This window comes from Ciconia boyciana, chromosome 6, assembly GCF_034638445.1.
Source record: "Ciconia boyciana chromosome 6, ASM3463844v1, whole genome shotgun sequence".
Taxonomy (NCBI): Eukaryota; Metazoa; Chordata; class Aves; order Ciconiiformes; family Ciconiidae; genus Ciconia; species Ciconia boyciana.
In genome coordinates this window covers 67,184,952-67,202,865 of record NC_132939.1, presented here as the reverse complement: position 1 = coordinate 67,202,865, position 17,914 = coordinate 67,184,952, and the positions used below count along the sequence as shown (strand labels likewise).

The 17,914-nt window shown below is 40.7% G+C and overlaps 1 protein-coding gene across 1 annotated transcript in view; it reads left to right on the top strand.

Moving 5' to 3' along the window:
• Window positions 1-17,914, top strand: part of PELI2 (pellino E3 ubiquitin protein ligase family member 2) — an 80,511-nt gene that overhangs the window by 47,670 nt on the left and 14,927 nt on the right. The window contains exon 3 of the mRNA XM_072864898.1: window positions 14,881-14,982. Coding sequence (XP_072720999.1) covers window positions 14,881-14,982 — 102 coding nt within the window. The remainder of the gene's footprint in view (window positions 1-14,880; window positions 14,983-17,914) is intronic.

Genomic DNA, 17,914 nt, shown 5'->3' with positions numbered 1-17,914 from the left:
ATTGACTTTAAAGGGATTTTCTTTGGATTTCCATTTATTATATTTGCTCTAAAAATATGTAAGTTCTTAATTATTTTTTTAGAGGGCATTTGATCTGGATTGCCATTTTCATCTGTTGTCATTAATTAGGCTTCCTGCTGTTTTTTGTAGCTTTACAGTTCATATCTTATGAAAGAATCAATTGGTTTCAGCGCAGATTCCCACATTAACTATTCTTAAATTACTTTTTTAGCTCAGCAGAGTGGTAGCTGATCAGTTTTTGCAATTTGGTCTTCACAGTCACTGCCTATTCATGATTTTTCTACTGCTGCATTAGATAATCTGATCATTTGTAGATAGCCGCTTCCTAATTCACTCATACGCAGTTGACTTCACTTGCCATTTGTACATCCAGTGTACTGGAATTTGACTAACGTTTGACCCAAAGCTGTGTGATTTCAATGTTTTTAGTTATGTATTCTCTATACATAATGTGATACATTTATTTTCCAAATAATGCAACAACTGTCATTAGATATTTGGTCAAGAGAACATAAAGGGCAGGTAAGTCTGGAGGTGAAGGTGGGTGCACAAGAAAGGGGACAGTGCAAATGATTTAGACGATTCTGGGAATGCTTTTATGCGGCAGTTCTCTGGAAAGTGGTGGTGGGGCTTTTTGGCAGAGGGCTGGCAGAAGGGAACCTTTTGTTCTTATCTGCAGCATAATTTTTATGCTGGAGTCATCAAAGCTCAGAAACTTTTATGAATGTTGGTCTGTAATACACCGCAGTTAGTATGTATTCACTTCATGTGCCAAATAAGCTTAAAAACCTGTGTAATGTGCATAGTCAACAGACTAAGCTTCAGACCAGTTGTGTGAATGAAAGAGGTTGTCCTTCAAACTGGTTAGTTTGTCAAAAATGCATTAAATGATGGGTATCGGCTAGCTCAGCTCACGCATCCAAACAGGTTTGGGAACTTCTACACAAGCTGTTCCATTGGCAACAGTTGTGGTCGTGGGCTGCAAAGAGTGAGTAAGCAGTAATCTCTTCAGCTGTATGCAAAATGTGTAGGTGTCTGTACCAATGCTCTTTAACTGGCAATTTCCAGCTCGCGTGCTGCCTGCAAGGGAAAACAATAAATGTCTTGCCAGCAGTCAAGAACATTAAACTTGGGGCAAAGTCTTTTGGAAGTTCACAGAGCTGTAACTTGAAGGCAGTGTGGTGTCATACAGGGGAGTCTCGCAGGCTCCTCACGCTGCATTTGTGTTGTGCTGCAGTAAAAAAGGCTAAGAAATAAAATAATGAGGAGGTTGTTTGGTTGTTTTTTTTTTACCTACTTCTTGGTAAACTTGTAAAGTTGTGGTTGGTGAGGTGGTTTGACTCTGAAACATGTCAAATATTGCTATCAAAACTCAGAAACGTATAGGTAAATTTATGAATTCTTAAATGTAAGCAATAATCTTGAACTCATTTATCATCTTTATTACGGGCAGCCTAATAGTACTGAGTACTAAATACTCTTAACTGTCACAAGACTGAGATTCACAGCTCTACCAGGAGAAGAGTTCGACACGGTGAAGATTTTTCCAGCTAGTTAAAACCTGGTTTAAACAACTGATTTAAGAAACCAAGTAGTTTAAGACACCAAACTAAAAACATGATTTAAATCAGTTAATACTGGGAAACATGATTAATTTTTATATAAAGAACTTGTACCCAGGCATGCTGGGGGGGTGGGGGGGAAGGTACTTGAAGTGCTTTTTGCTGTATGTAATTTTGCAAGCCTTCTATATTCTCCACATAAATGTAGGCTGCTTTACGCTCAGAAGCACTTGATACTCTATAGCCCTAATTAAAACCATGCCTTATTTACACTGTGGGCCTGGTAAGTGCATTGTTTAATATTGTTTCTCAGCATTTGTTTCCTTCAATATAAAACCCCAAATCCCATACATCACTGTGTACTAGTCTGTATTTTTCATAGAAATAGTGATGTATCCCATAATTTTGCTACTGCAACTCTAACCTTGTGCTGTACCTTTTAAAAAAAAGTCTTTTTGACCGTATGTTCAGATAACTTGGACCTTATTACTAAAGGTACATATAGAAAAAATGTGTTAATATAGGACGGAGTTCTGCCTTGCTCATTTCTGTGAGAGCCCGCATGTGTGTTTGGGGGAGGGAGGGAAACAGGTCATATCAGCGGTAAAATCATGTTGTATGAAGTGCATAGCTTTTGATGAGCCGTTCTCTTATCTAACATTACATATGAATATAAAGCAAGTTGCCTGTAAAGCTTGCTTTAAATTTTAATAAACTGCAGAAGAGATAAGTGGTAACTTCTGGATATGAGTGCATCTAGCACAGCCTGCTAAAACGAAATTCCAGTATTATAAATTTTGAAACAGATCTTTGTGGCTTGAATTTTTAAGCTGGCATGATAGATTCAAATTTTAGGGACATAAATTTTCCTTCCTCCCCTCTGTCTGAATCAATCTTACTGAAAAATGACAGAAGATTTGAATTTGAGAACACAATGAAAATAACAGGAACTGAGACCAATAGAGGCGACTAATCCTCTAATTACTTTCTCTGAACACTGGGCATTGTGCTGCAGAATATCCTTCGGTACAATCTAGAGTAAGCTAAATTTATTCCATTCCAAAGCTATAGAGGGAGGGATTTTGCTGCCAACTCAGACTAGCAATGGGCTGTGGTGGTCTTTATCTGATAGAATTGAAACAGATGTGGCTACTCTGTCAAATGTCTGTCTACAGGCTTGAATTTTCCTGGGTGTTAATTGCCCTGATCTCACCCTTTCACACCCTGGGGTTTGAAATTTAGCTGAATGATGGGGTGGGTAGAGCACTCTGCGCTGGGGTGGGGGCTGAGGAGGGGGCATATTTGCAGCAGCGACTGTTTGTGATGGACTGACTTATAAAAGTTCTGTTTGGCTCCGCTCTGATATCGAAGCTAGTTAGTGGTAGGCATGACCCATATTTTGGCTTAAGAGCTCTCAGTTCTTTTATACTTGCTTTTCTCTGTAGTGTACTGCTGATACTGAAATTTTCCCCAGTCTGGTATTCCACACTGAAGTTAGCAAATAGACAAAGATGCTGAAGTTAAATACCTGGCTTTCAGTTGAACCTCCCTGTACTGGTATTGAATGTATTTTGTGAACCTAGCTGTTAGCTTAGACTAAAATTTTTGGCGTGACAGCCGGGGACAAAACATTCTGATAAATGAATCCTCAATTTGGTTGTTAACACTCTGTTATAGTTCATGTGGGTGGCTGAGAACAGGGATATGTACTTGTTGCTTTCTCACTGTCCTCCTCAGCTCGCAAGATGGAGAGGCAGTACCGTTACTGCATATTCCCAGAGCCATGCCATCTCCTGCATGAAGTGGTGCTCTGTCTTTTTTTCCCCTGGATAATTTAAAAAGAAAAAAGTCTGGGAATCAGGGCCAGACTTGTTTTCAGTTCTGTAACAGATTCAGAGACAGCACTGGAGGGGCTTACAGTCAGTTATGTTTTGAAGTGAGCGTGACAACTGCACGTATAATGAAGAAAGCTCCTTGCTTCCCACTTGTTAGCAAGTTGATTTTTCAACTCCCGTGCAGCAGCATAAATCAGAATTGCATTTTGACTGCTGTTTAGTGTGTTATCTTGTTGACTTAAATCACTTAAGCAGCTCAGATAAACAGCTCAAACAGTGTGTGTGTGTGTATTTTTAAATATACTAAGTTGTGTATAAGGAATGTGAGTGAGTTCTGAACTTTACACAGGAAGATGCTTGGTAATATGTATGAATGATAACTGGAAAGATTAGGAATACTTTTCTTTACTGTAGACTCATAGGACTTTAAAAAACCCAGAAGTGATCATTTCCCATGTGCGGGATGCATGCTACCAACTTGCATGCTATTTCTTCTACTTGAGTATTAGCGTACTGGGAGCCTGCTGGTCAGACCAACCACCTTCATCCATGTAGGAGACAGATCCTACAAATGTACCCTTCTGTGCCTTCCGCCCCCAAAATGTCTTGCAGTAAGGATGCTCTGTTTGAAAGGTGGGCTTAACTTGCTTTTCCTGGGAGCTACTGTCAGTAATGTTTGTCCAACTTGGTTCAAGTACCAGTTGAACTATTCTGCAGGAATTTTTTTGTTGGCAGTCTCGGTGAAGGAAAATGCTACAAAGTCCAGCTTGTTGCGATGACTTGTTGCAATTTCTGTAGGAATCTCGGACCAACAGAAAGGAATCTGATTGCTTCTGGGCTTGTTCTATCGAAGAGTGCTTTCTATTAGGACAATACTCTGGCTATAGTGCGAAGTCTAGAAAGCAGCTTCTGTCCCCTGTTGGGCTTTATAAAATGTAACTTCTTTCTATAAGCACTAAATGGCTTTTTGGCAAGAGTAAGTTCACATCTTTTTTGGGTTTTCTTTTTTTGCTCTTGAGAGATGTTTGTGCAGCTGCTTAACAGGTCTGTTAAGGTAACTGTCTGGAGAGTCTTTGGCTGTCTTAATGTAAAATTGATTCGTGTCAGATTGAATTTATGGGTTCTGGAAGCTACGGAATGATATGCAGCTTCTCATCTTGTTATTATGTGCTCTCCTTTGGCAGGCAGGCTTAGATTGGTGCTCATGGGTGCTTTGATTCACAGAAGCATTCACTGCTGATGCGCCGAGTGTACAAATCTTTCAGTCTGTGTATTGATAGAAGCCCTTGAGAGGACTTTATCACTATATTTTTTTTGTCTGGTTTTTAGTTAAGGATTCTAATTTGTGGCTATTTTGTGTGCTTGGCATATACAAATACATAAGTGTAGCCAGGCATCTGCTGCTTTTGTTCCTGATGTATATAAATGAATCGTAGACTGTTGGCACCAGAATGTTCAGCTACAAACATTGTTGCATCCTTCTCTAATTACTGATATTTTTGTGGGTGTATCAAGAGTTTTGGGGGATGTGCTCCAGCTGCAGTGGCAAAATCATGTTTATGCCTTCATGTTTAAATTTATAGGCTCGTAGTCTTCCAGAAGAAATACTACCCTTAGTGAACTAATGCCAGGAGTTTTGGGGTCAGAAGTTTTGCTTCCAGAAGGTCACACATCAGGGAAGGTCTTACTGGTTTTCAGTTTGTGATCTTTGTATAGTGAACATCATATTCAACACAGCTCTCGGTATAGTGGGCTTTTTTCCAGTCGACCATTTAGTCCCTTTCTCCCTAAAGTGGCTGTAGCTGAACTGTCTCTCGTGCAAAGGCTCTTTTAGTGGACTGCTAGTCTCTTCAGCTTCTCTTGCTTTTAAACAAGAAGGTTTCTTAGGCTGCTTTACTGTGGAAATGAGAACCAGTTCCATTATACGAAGGTAGTGAGCCATAGTACTACCATCGTCCTGGCAGCATGACCAGGAGCAGTAGCTCTCAGCAGAGTTCAGCTGTTTATCTCTTTCTTCCCTGTTTGCAGATAGAAGACTCTCAACGCTCAGTATATTTATTGTGAGAGGTCTTGTTCCAAAGCAGTATCCTAGAAGGAATATGTTCAACTTTTTGGTCCTACTTTTCTGGGCTGTTTTGCTTCCTTTTCACAAATGGCTATAAAATACTCTGCAAAACACTTTACAAATTCATGCCCATATGCATTTCTCTCTTAGATAGTGGTATGGCTGCATGGTGGGTTGAAGCTGGAACAGGAACAGATGTGTCTTCCAAAAGTATCTTAATCTTTCAGTTGTAATCTGTATTGACAGGTACATGGAAATCTAACCTGTAATACCGTGGGTGGATCTCTATATACTCTGTAGTGATCAGCTGAGGTAATTAAAAGAGAATACCTGGTGGAGTAAATGAGAAGTTGTAGTATGATGACTTTTTCTTTTTTTTATTTTATTTTATAAAGGATGAATAAATTATCATTGGCTACCAATACATGAACGGCAAAATTAGAAGAATATGAGGAATATGCATGTACTGACAGTCTGAAACAATTGTTCAAAAATCAGTTAAGGTCACATATCAAATAGCTGAAACTCAGTTCAGGACAGTGATAAAACACCTACGTCTCCTATTTCACCAAAGCAAGTGAAATGTGTCCTCAGCACAGGACTACAGCAAGCAGCTCCGGAGCAGTTGCGATAGAAAGCGTAGCAGCAACGTGCAGGCAATAATTTGCCCAAAGGAGGATTCTGGAGCTTGGGTTAAATGATTTATGCTGTGGGCGGTTGATGTATCTGACGCTGCCGCAGCTTTGTGTTACGCCTCTGAGCTGTCTCTAGCTCTCATCTGCTTGGGGGAGGAAACGTAGCAAGCTCACTAAAGGAGGAAAACTATGGACTTGATTTCAAAGATGGATGAAAGATCACTTGCAATATAATGTTACTGAACACAGATAGAGGAAAACAGAAGAGGAAAATAAAGGTTTTAAGGGTTAGAAAAGCTAAAAGGTGAGATTGGGAGGAAAATGGTTCACGGATTAGGTAGGTAAAGTGTTGATTCACAACCACCAAAAGTTTGTGATTTACAAAACAATTCCTGAGCTACTGTATCATATAGCTGTGCCTGTTAGTATAAACTGGCACCTATTTCAAGCTGCTTTTAATACTTTGAATTATGAAGTGGAACAACTTGGGTTGCTTTACCAGAGCTGGTCAGGAGTCCTAGGTATGAGGTAGGACTTGGGTCTAGTAAGTGGCTGCAACAATGATGGTTTTGGCCACTAACTTTAATCTGTGCAATTTAGTCGACACCCAGTATGCATTTTGAAGATGCATTTTGAATACTTGCTTTTGTCTGAGGAGTAGCCTACACTCTGTTATTCCCTAGAATAACAGCGTGCAGTCTGTCAACCCCTACCTAGCTTTACAGTAGCTTATCTAGAAATAGTTTTAGACTGTTGCCTCCTTACTTGTTGCAGTACCCAAAATAGAGAATTATGGCAATGGCATATTTTGATGCCCCTTCTGGAGAAAGGGTGCTGTGCGCTTGTCCAGTTGTCTAAAATTGCACACCAACACAAATTCAGCAAATGGAGAAAATCCTTTAACAACTGCCTATTGAGTTGATAAATGGTAAATTGCTTGAGTAGTAGCACACAACCTCCCATGTGCACTTGTAGCAGATGGCTTTGATGTATGCAAAAGACAAATGTGTCCCTTCTGCCCCCTCCCCCTCAAATCTCCAAGCTCAGCGTGAAAGGGTACATAAGAACAAACTTGTGAATGCTTTGAAAGCCATAAAAGCTTGAAGTGTAAATAAACTAGGCTCTTTGCTGAAATTGTTTCTGCATAGGCACTGAGCCTTTGTACCATGAGTTTCGGGGCGGTGATTTGCAGTCAGTGGATTGAAGAGAGGTGGCCTGCAAGTTACATGCATCAACTAGTTTAAGATGAGTGGGACTGCAGACAGTGCCACACATACATAGTTTTAAACTGTTTTGGTAAATGTCAAGTATCTGTTGTCCAGTTACTTGTTCCATGTGCATTTTTAACTTCCCCCAGTCTGTTTGTTAGTGCTTGGTTCATTTAACAAATGAACAAAACTATCTGAAACCACTAAGGAATTTGTAATGTTTTTACAATTGAGTGGTGTTTTTCAGAAGGCAAGCATTGCTCTATTCAGTTTACCACGTACTGAAGAAAAATAAATAATTTGCCTGTAGGTAGTTGCAACATCAGTTTATGTATTAAAATTTTTTGTCAGAAATGCTCACTAAGTGTTGGTACAAAATTTAATTAATTTCTTTATGGTGGCATATTCTTTTACTTTACCTGCATTTGCTGCCTCTTGGTCTCTTTTGACCATTTCCTAGCACTCATTTAGTTGTCAAGAGAATATTGACAGCTGAAACATTAGAGACAGACAAGGTCTTAGCATTGGTATTCAAGAAATGTGTGCGTAGATGTTGTTGCAATTCTGATGTAGACACTTGTTTATAAGGAAAGGAAGGAAGAACATTGAAGGATGGGCTTGTACGGAGCTGTGCAGGAAGCAGATGCAGACTTGTTCAACAGCTGGGCCTGTGATTCCAGTTGGTACAGTCATTTCAGCCCCTCTTGTAGGCACCTGAAGCCTGTAAGGTTCCCGTGATAATGTATCTTTGTTTTTTTCTTTGCAAAAGACTAGAGGAAAATTGGATATAATAGCTGTATCAGTAGCCAGAGGTCAGTGTAAATTTTCAGTGTTATTGAAATCTAGTGTTACAGAAGCAGTAATTCTGGTCAATTACTGTTGGGTTTAAGTTGAGACAGTAAAATTGCAAACAGTCTTTACTTAATGTTACATGAATTGACATTTGTTATAATCTGCTGGGTAACTTCCTAAGTGGACACACTTTTCTGATGGCAGGCAAAATGTCAGTGTGTCATGATCATGAGCTTTTGTTGTGTTTTCTTACAGTAACCTAATGTCTGCTGGCGCTGGCAGTCAGTCTGTCCAAAAATCCAGTGGAAATGTGATGTGTTCTTTGCTTTAAAAGGATTCCTTCCTTGCTAGCTAAAGCTTCCTTTTTCTCTTAAGTTGCAAGATCTTTTGTCTGACGTCCCTGAGTGTTGCTTGTGTTCTCTTTTTATAAAAGAAATGGAAGGCCGGCAGCCAAGTAAGAAAGCATTTAACTCATGAAGGCACTGCTGTCATTAATTTTAAACACGTCAGTGTGGTGTCGGTCAGCTTGACTACCAACAAAGAAAACTAAAGTGTTCACATAAATCATTTTATTGTCCTAATCCAACCTAATTAACTAAACTAAAACTCCTATTCTAATAGAGCAGCCCTTCCTGTGAGACATCTGCCTCTTTCTTAATGGATTTTAGCCTTCACTTCTGCTATAGTGCAGAAGAGTTGGTAACCATGATAATGTTAAGTCCCTCTCATGATCTTTGGGGATCTAGCTAGGCATAAGTGAACTGTGAAGTTTCAATTTCCAAAGGCAGAGCTCTTTTTTTTTCTTTTTTTTTTTTTTCATTTTCTTGGAAACATTGCAGACCAGAAGAAAGCGGCAAAAGTCTCTATTTCTAGAATTGGATTAGACCTGCTCCCTGCAAGCCTGTAAGCAACAGCCTAAACACTGAGAATTTTGGGGTCTGCTTCTCTAGTTCACGAACACACTATTACACGGAAGGTTTGACATAATAGTGTTAAGTTAATGTAGTCGTGCTGTGAGCTCCTGACCCGTTCTTGAACTCTTGGGCTGAAGATGACTAAGTGAAATGAGCTTTATCAGTGTCTGTGTGGGGGAGAGAGCTGTGGCACAGCAGAAGATGCTCCTAGATAGGGAACATCTGGCTGAGGGTAGGTGTAAAGTCTGCGTAGTAAATACAGAATCTCTTACTCAAACAATTAGTATAATTTTGGGGGAAGAAAAAGAAAACAACGTGTACTTTGCAAGCCTTTCTTCAGGTTTGATCCTTAAGCCAGGATGTTTGCTGGACCCTTATGTCTGTTGTTGGTCAAAACAGTGGCAGCCTTATTACAGAAGACAAACTTTAAGAATATACACTAGTTTATCACTGTGCAAAACAGGAGCTTTCAGAGCTCTCAAATAATAGCCCATAAAAAAGGACTGCAAGGAAAATGTGGGTTTTCTTGTTGCACTTGGAGAAATCTAACTATACCAGTGTTGACCTCTTGAAAAAGAGTTCCATCTTAGGTCAGATGATTTTACAGGCTTTTTGTATGCTCTTGCAGAAGGGGTGGTCTGCTGCTGTTTTGCCTCCTTGTCTGTCGATAAAGGCATTTCTGGCGATGTGTTTGACGCTAATCTGTCATTGTGCAGCAGGAAGCAGTTATGGTTTTTCAGAGGTACTGACCTTTCTGCTGGTTTCCAGGACAGTAGCCACCTATGCTGTCAGTGGTTAGGGGAGAGGTGGCACTCTCCGGGGGGTGGTGGCACTCGGTGCAGGGCACGCTCCTGGGTTACGCTGTATGTTTGCAAATGTGGTGGTGTGCCTCGCTGCCAGTCGGTTGGGCCTATGTCCAGTCTGCTGAAGATTGCTTTTTTTTTTAGCAAAGATACAGAAAAAGGAGGGAACACACACATGCACACACAAAAATTGGAGTACTAAGCAATACTGGTTTTTAAATGAAACCTTTGTGTATTCTTATTCCCCTTAGCTGCAAGGTGTTCTTATGTGGGGTGAGGGAATTCTACTTTCTCATTTCTTGAAATGGTGGTAAAACTGATGGCAGCTACCTTTCCAGGGGAAGAAGTGGAAAGCAGAGAATTCAGGTGCGCTGGGATGTTCCAGGGGCTGGCTCGGTTGCAGTGTTGCTGCTGGGAAAGCATTCTCTATTTGATCTTGGTTCCTCTGAGACCTGACAGGTTTGTAAGCCGTAATCTTTAGCTGCTGCTTTGATTGTGAGTGCAGAGTGCTGGAACGAGGTTTTGTTCTCAAAACAGAGAGAAAGGAGCAAGAATGAAAAGTGTGTGTAAAAGAGGCAGGGGAAAAACCAAGGCCAAGTGTAATTCCAACCAGTGGGAAGGATATAACTGAAAACTTGAAGAGCTACTAGCAAAGCTTCTTTTTTTTTTTCTTTTTAATTGCTTAGGCCATGTTCGCATGGGGGTGAGATAGCGGGGCTTCTCAGATGCAGCTCTTGCCAGTCTCTGATAACATATGGCAGTTGTGCTGACCCTAAATCACTGGAATGCAAATCTCAAGGCAGCGGGAGTGCCACGCAGTGGGGGTAGCTGCGGCGTTTACTTTGAGCGATGGGGAGGAAAGGAGCCTTCCTGTGAGGGTAAACTGGCTCAACATATAGTGAGACTTGTTGGAGCTGCTGCACACTGTCGTCCAACTTGAAAGCCCTACGGAGATGGATGGATTACTGTGCAAACATGAGCTCTGGCTTGGAAAGATGCTGGGGAGACCTGTCCCTTCGTGCCAAGTGGAATATGGCACCTCAGGTTTCCCTTGTTGTTTTCATTTGGCATTTGGACTTTTTAAAATCCCTCAGCCCCATTGTGGACGTAGAGTCACTAGCAGTGGAATGATTCTGGAAGAATCTCTTGCTGCTGCTGTTTGTTCCCTCTTTTCCTTCACAGGGTTTTTGTCAGTTAGTCTCCACTTTGCTGTCTTTTTCCTCCAAAGGGACTTACTTGAATTCAGCAGCTTGAGAGAGTTAACTGTATAAAACAAACTGTTGTGTAGGCAGCTGAATTAATCTAGCCTGTATCTCCCCACCAGCATTCCTACTGGACAAGAGGTGGCATATGCTATGGCCAGTCTGGAGCCACATGCTTCCGATTTGTTTGGCAGGCTCAGGCTATGTACATTAGCGAGGTTTTTCCACTATTTGTTTCTGTTGGGAACTAATTTAGTGGGGTGTTTTTCCTGTGCTCAATTGCTGATTTTCATTAAACTTTTAAGAACCTAAAAGATATGAGAGAGCTGCTCTCAAATTAAGCTGATGTTGGCCCACACACTGAAGAGTTTGGTGGGCTCTGAGTACAAGCTTTGAAAATATGCACTATTGCTCTGGTGGACCTTGGCAGCCTTGGGGTGGAGGTGAAGAGATAGAGAAGGTAAGGCTTAGTGGTTTTTGTTCTTTCATGTTTTAGTTCGTGCCTGGGAAGGTGGACGTGGTGGTGTCCAGCCTGAAACTCTGAAGTCGTCTGCTAGAACTTGTGATGCTGCCGTACATCTTGTGAGAGTCAGGGCTTTTTTCACACCTTTGGTTGCCACAGCAGTGCAATTATGTGACAGCATCAAGTTTTTTGGGGGGGGAAATCCTACTGGTAGAAAAAAATTCTGTGAATTTGAATGCTAAAAGCAGTAAAAAGGCAACCTCACTGTTTTGGTTGCTACAAACCAATTTTAAGAGGGTTGGGGCAATCAGTCTCCAGACGTTTTTGGGACTTGTAGTGGGGTTCTGTAGCTCCTCAAGCTGTCAAAATCCTTCATGATTTTGCTTGTGGCTGCATTCCGCTTACAATATTGTTTTATTAAGATACTTACCTTTCATTTGTCATAGTCATAGTTGATAGTTCTTCTGGTTTGTGTAGTTCCTGAAATACTGTTACTTTTTTTTTTTACTTGGAAGTGGCCAATTGCTTTGAGATCAGCAATTAAAATGCCTGTAAAATGTCTTTGAATTGGAGCAACTGTTGGTGCTGAGCAGACTGTGAAAGCACACAAGTTGAAACGTTTCTCATAATGTTCTTAGCTCTTTCAAAAAATGATTACACAATTCCAGGAAATGAGATGCAGCATTTCACACTGAAAATAACTGGGTTTAAATAGTGGAAAACAAAGAGGAGGGGAAATAAGATGAGAAGGAAAACTTGGGAGGGGAAAGGAACACACACACAGAAAAGAAAAAGATTATGTCCTACCCTAATATTTCAGAGGAGATACTGACCCTGGTCAACCTAACGGGAATTATTAACATATCTAAGCCCTAGGTTCTGGAGGAGTAGGACATGACCCTTCTAAGTCATTCTGGGAGTTCTTACATTTCCCCCCTTGGTTTTTCCATTGGACCTTAAAACTTTCAGTTTTGGGTCTCACCAAAGTTTCCGTTTGATCCAGTATCATGTCTGACAAGAGCATAAGCTTAGGGCACACATCCGTGTCGGGGACTTTTACCCAGTTGCTAGTGGTCAGTGCTGCACAGGCTGGCTGGAGCTGAAGCCAGGACCATCACGTTAACAGTTGCCGATGGGCCTGTCCTCCATTGTATCTGCAGCTGCAACACAGTTTTGTGGAAATGAATGAAAATTTTTTGTGTGAAAGCTATTACCTTCTGATGTTTGAAATGATATCATCTGATAATATGAACTTAAATTGATTATTGCCATATTATGCTTAAAATGCAAGGTGTAAGGGTCTCCTGTTCATCACTTTTTCATTTATATTCTAGGAACACCTGAGACCTGCTCAGAGCTTGAGATCTCCTTGTTAGGTGTCAAACATGCATAGAGGAGAAGCTCTTGATACACGCTTCAGACCTACAGTTCAGTGTCCTAGCAGGTCACAAAGTGTTAGTGACTTCATTTGAATTGCATCTTGATGCTGTCTGTTCTTGCAACATACTGTGTGCCTGCGTAATGGTTATTACAAAACACTATAAACTGGGAAATTTAGAATCCGTCTACTGCTGATTACCAAATATGTTTACCTCACGTTTCAGCTGTTGTTAGAACTGTTGGAACAAAATCAGGGAAACTAGACTTTATGGCTTGAAGTTTTTCTAAAAGCTTCATTGCAGAAAAAAAAGTGCTGGAAGGGACTGGGAAAGGTCATCTTGCCCAGTCCTTTGCCTCCAGGTATTACCACCTAAGCCTAAATCTTTAGCAGGCACTGGAGCTGCTAAGAGCTTTCTGCAAGAGGCATGTTGTAAAAGTAGTCTCTAATCTGTTGCTGTAAATGCACGTGGCTTACAAAAAAGAATTCTTCTGTTATGTTTTTTTCAATAATTCTGTGTCAAATACTTTTGCTAACCCTTAGTAGGCTTTTAGTATGCACATAGGTGTTTTTAGTACCTCCAACATTCAGTAAGACTTTTAATGATTTGTTTAATAATTGATCTGTAGCTTTGGGATCATTTAGACTTTTGTGAGAGATGACAGATGAGTAGAATATATTTAGTTGCTTAGTTTAATCATCCCTGTCTGTGAATTTTGTAGGTCAAGAGCAGCACGAAGGAACAGAGCTAGTGAGGGAACCTCTTCTAGAAAATTACCCCCCTTAGCAGAAAACTGGAGAAAGCTTTAATTAACCTATTAATTCAATACTTCAGTGTCTGCAAAGTGTTTTCTGAGCAGCAACAGTCATTACCTTTCATAATTGTGTGCAGTTATATGGACCTTACATTTATATATCTTTCCCTGTTAGCCAATAGATTTAGTTTCTCAGCTTGTTTCCCTCCATCCTGAAGCTTTTACTAGTGCATTTACATTGTACAGCTAGTGCAATTACACTTGGACACCCCTTAATCAGTTGAAGTGAGTGTTAGTCTTTCAGCTTGAGAAACGATCATCAGTGCCACAAAAAATTTTGTGTGGGGTCTCAGAGGTTTTGAAAGGATCACTGGGCCCTGCCCCTTCTTACGGCTCTCTGCTACGGCAACTATGCTCTGTGTTTATCAAGGAAAACTGTTTCTCACGGTTTCTTTCTGAGTTGGGACTACTCCTGTGTTGGGGTGATGTCTCTGCTCTGTGAAGTAGTTGCCGGACTAGTAAAACCTTCTTGAGAAGGACAACCTAGAGATGTAAACCTGGAAAGTCTTAACAAGTAAAGAATTTGGTCCTAGTCAGATACAGCAGAATAACAGGAGTTGTCCTCTTCTAGTCTTGTTTTAAATACTGAAATGCTATTTAGTCTTTGATGCTATGTTCATCTCTATAGAGAATCAGTTTCCTTTGGCAGGTAGTAAGAAGTACTCTTTAATTGAGGAAAAACAGGTTGAAAGTGCTCGCTCTTCGTCACAATCGATATAAAACTGCTAGGCTCTACTTGATAGAGCTAGAAATCTGCTCAACTGTAATGGTATCCCTACCTCTGAAATCCTGGCACTTTTAACTGGAAATCAATTGCATTGCTTATTTGCTTTTAGAAAAACAAACCAAAGAACCCTAAATCCCAGGTCTTTGCTGGGGTACAAGTTCCTTTGAGGGTTAGGAACTTAGTATAATTTCAGAGAGAAAACCATGTGTTTGGAGTCTTAAACTATGAAAATGGTAGGTATTAGGTACTTTCAAACTAGAAACAAACAAGTGCAGCTTGGGGTTTCCCATTAAAACCAAACCAAAAAATCCTATTGTATGTGTTTACCCAGCCTTGTAATAAAATGTTATGATACACTGCTTTTCCTGATCATAGTAAAGGTGTTTATATAGTGAAATGAATTTGATTATAATATTTATGTGGAAGCTGTGTGTAATAGACATATTTTTTTATTCAACAGGCAATCAGCTGTAAAGGTCAGCACAGTATCTCTTACACGTTATCCAGAAACCAGACTGTTGTCGTGGAGTATACTCATGATAAAGATACAGACATGTTTCAGGTAAGACTCTATGCAATATATGCATTGGTTTTTAAAAGCAACATATGGAACCACAGTTCTGCATTATATCCTTCTGGGTATTCTCTGTGATCTGTGGAATTTTCATGGTTGAACCCAGTTGCATTAATATGGGAGCATTTGAAATTTTGCGTTGTCTTCTCTTCTCAAACCAGCGCCAGCATCTGTTAATATTTTCTGCTTTCACTGTACTCTGCTTTTTCTCCAAGGACAGTGTAGCAACTGTACAAATAGTACTAGAAAGAAATGTGTGCTGTGTTTGGATTCATGAATAAGCACAAGCTTATGAATAACATGAAAGCACATGAAGAACCCTCCAGTTAAGTAGCTGGAGTGAAAAGGAAGTAGATAGGAGTAGGTCATGGGATGGGGAAGGAGGAAGGTAAAAGCAAAGGTAGGGAGAGGTATATGGGAGCTGTGCACTAAAGGAGACAAACTGGTGATAGGATGATAAAGAAAACTGTTCCTGAAGGGTGTGCATATATACCAAATGGTGTAGGGGACTGTGCTGAGTTTCTCTAAGCTACCTTCTATCCAACATGTTTTCACTCTCCCATGTATACGTTTGTGTTTTTCTGCATCATCTAACATTCTGGTAACCTAAGTTATTTTCTTGTGCAATGCTTATTTTTATACATAATAAGAGAGCAGAAATTTTGTACAAACTTAAACCTCAAGCTCAGAGGAAAACAAACACGCGCAACCTTTTCTGATCTAGACTAATTGGGTCTGTCTTGTCAGTGACCTCTGTAATTAGAGCATCTTATCATGAATTGTTATCCCTCCTCATTCATATTTAGAAGGGTCAGCAGTTGAGTGTTGTTGACAGAAGAGGAAATGGCTCTCAAGACGAAAATGTTTTTGCTTCACGTGGCTTCTGTTCTTTGCTCTATATAAAATTTTTTCTAGTGTGACTTTGGAACAATTGGGCCTAAATAGGAATTGATAAAAACCAGTCTTGTTCATGTGGTGCTTCATGAATAGGTAGTTAGAAAAGGATCACACAGCCAGAGTGAACTGAACTAGGATTTTCTATGTTAACTAGTCAAAGGAAAATGTAACCCATCCTTTTGGGTTACTGTGTGATACTTGTTTATCTCTGCAAGGTGCTTTTGTGCCTTGAGTAGCTCCAGTGAAACTTTTTCTGTATGTAAATTTTGAAAAACCATTTTTGAAAGCTGGAATTTTTCCACTTGTGTACACTACAAAAATGAATAAAGAAGAGTTGCAGAACAGCTGCTTTTCTGGTCGTATTGTATAGACAGCGCTTTTCTTGATTGCATAATATCCTAGTGGTGGTTACAGCTTTTACTGGGGGGGTGGGGGGGATATTGATAAAGAATTAGGTAGGTTGAGGTGCTTAGCTGTCACTGTAACGAAATCTAGCAGCCCGAGGTGAGGAGATGCAGCGTAGGCAAAGCAGTGCTCTACAGACCACAGTTCAAGTGACCCTTGTCTAAGGCAGTAGGTTAAGGGAGCTAATTAAGGATGCTTTGGATCTAAAGCAGGGTTTTGGCTCAGTGAGGAATGGGCTGGTTAAGCAATAGCGTAGCCCAGCTAACAACATATCTTCCCCTGCTTCCCTTCAGGATCCGTTGGTGCTCATAGAGGAGGAGTTTGCAGAGGGTAGTACACCGAGGCAGCTTGGGCTGCGGTGCCTGACCCGGAGACCTTCTGCACTTCCACGGCTGGCACTGGAGTGCACATCTCTTACTGCCACTTTACAAGCACAGATCATGCTTTCTCCTTCCAGCAGCTCTCGGGTGCCTGGTGAAATATCACAAAAGCCCTAATTTTGGCCCATGTACTAATTTACCTGTGAGAGGTTGCCTATGGTTCAGGCAATTATCTGCCATACATATGTAGTTATGTGACTGGTTTGGCTTGTAACAGGTCAAACTATCCCATCTTAATAACAATAAAACTTTTTGAGCTGAATCTTGTGTTGGTAGAGTGTCTCCATCCTTCTGGTGCCCCCTCAAACGGCTAATGTGTCAGGGTTAAGGCTTCCGTATTGTTAAAATTCCTCTTTTCAGTGCAGGCTGTTTCTTCTGTCTTGAGATGTGTAGACTGTCATGCTGTGACTTGATCTCAGCTTCACCTCAAGCACTGTGTCCTGGTTCATGCTTCCACTCTCTGTAGCTCTCTTCTGAGAATCGCACTGCAAGCATTGGCCTAGAGGGTCTGATAGCCGTGAGAATGGGAAAAAGAATAGTCTGGTAGACTGTGGCAATATTTTGCTGCTCAAGTGATGCCAGACAGCAGCTGAAGAGGTTTCCATTATTTAGATAAGCCATTAGGTTTTAATTATTCTCAGTAATCTGATTGTAGGCAGTCAGAGAAGAGTTACTTGAGGGCTGTTTTGTGCTGCCCTGTGGTACATGATGGCAAATTCCACGTTGTCTTTATTGATCCACAGAGTAAAACCTTACTGTTGATCAAGCATTGTTTGAATAGACAGTCCTTGAAGTTTGCTGGTTTCTTTTCAAATGTGCTTTCCTGGCTTTTGTAGAACACTGGTAAGGATGTGGAAGCTGAAAAGGGAGGGATAATGCCTGGACCACAGGATTATCTTGAGACCCCTCCTTGGCTGCTGATAACATGTATTATCTTGGGCAAATCACTGAGGTTTTGGTTTTGTTTTTTTATCTCAATCTTCCCCTCTGTAAAATGGGATAGTAGCACTGCATGACTGTGCTAAGGTAACCATAGTTAGGAATGCAAGATGCTTAGAATGGTGGTTGTTAGTGGGACCTAAAATAGGGAAAAGGGATGGCAGAGGTCTTTGTTTTCTTGGTCAGGGTACCATTTATAACCTGTGAGGACTGAATCCATTGGGTTAGAGCTGATTTCCTGTGAAAATGAGGGAGACTCACAGTTCACAAAAAAGCTGCCACCTTTTTCTTTCTTCCAC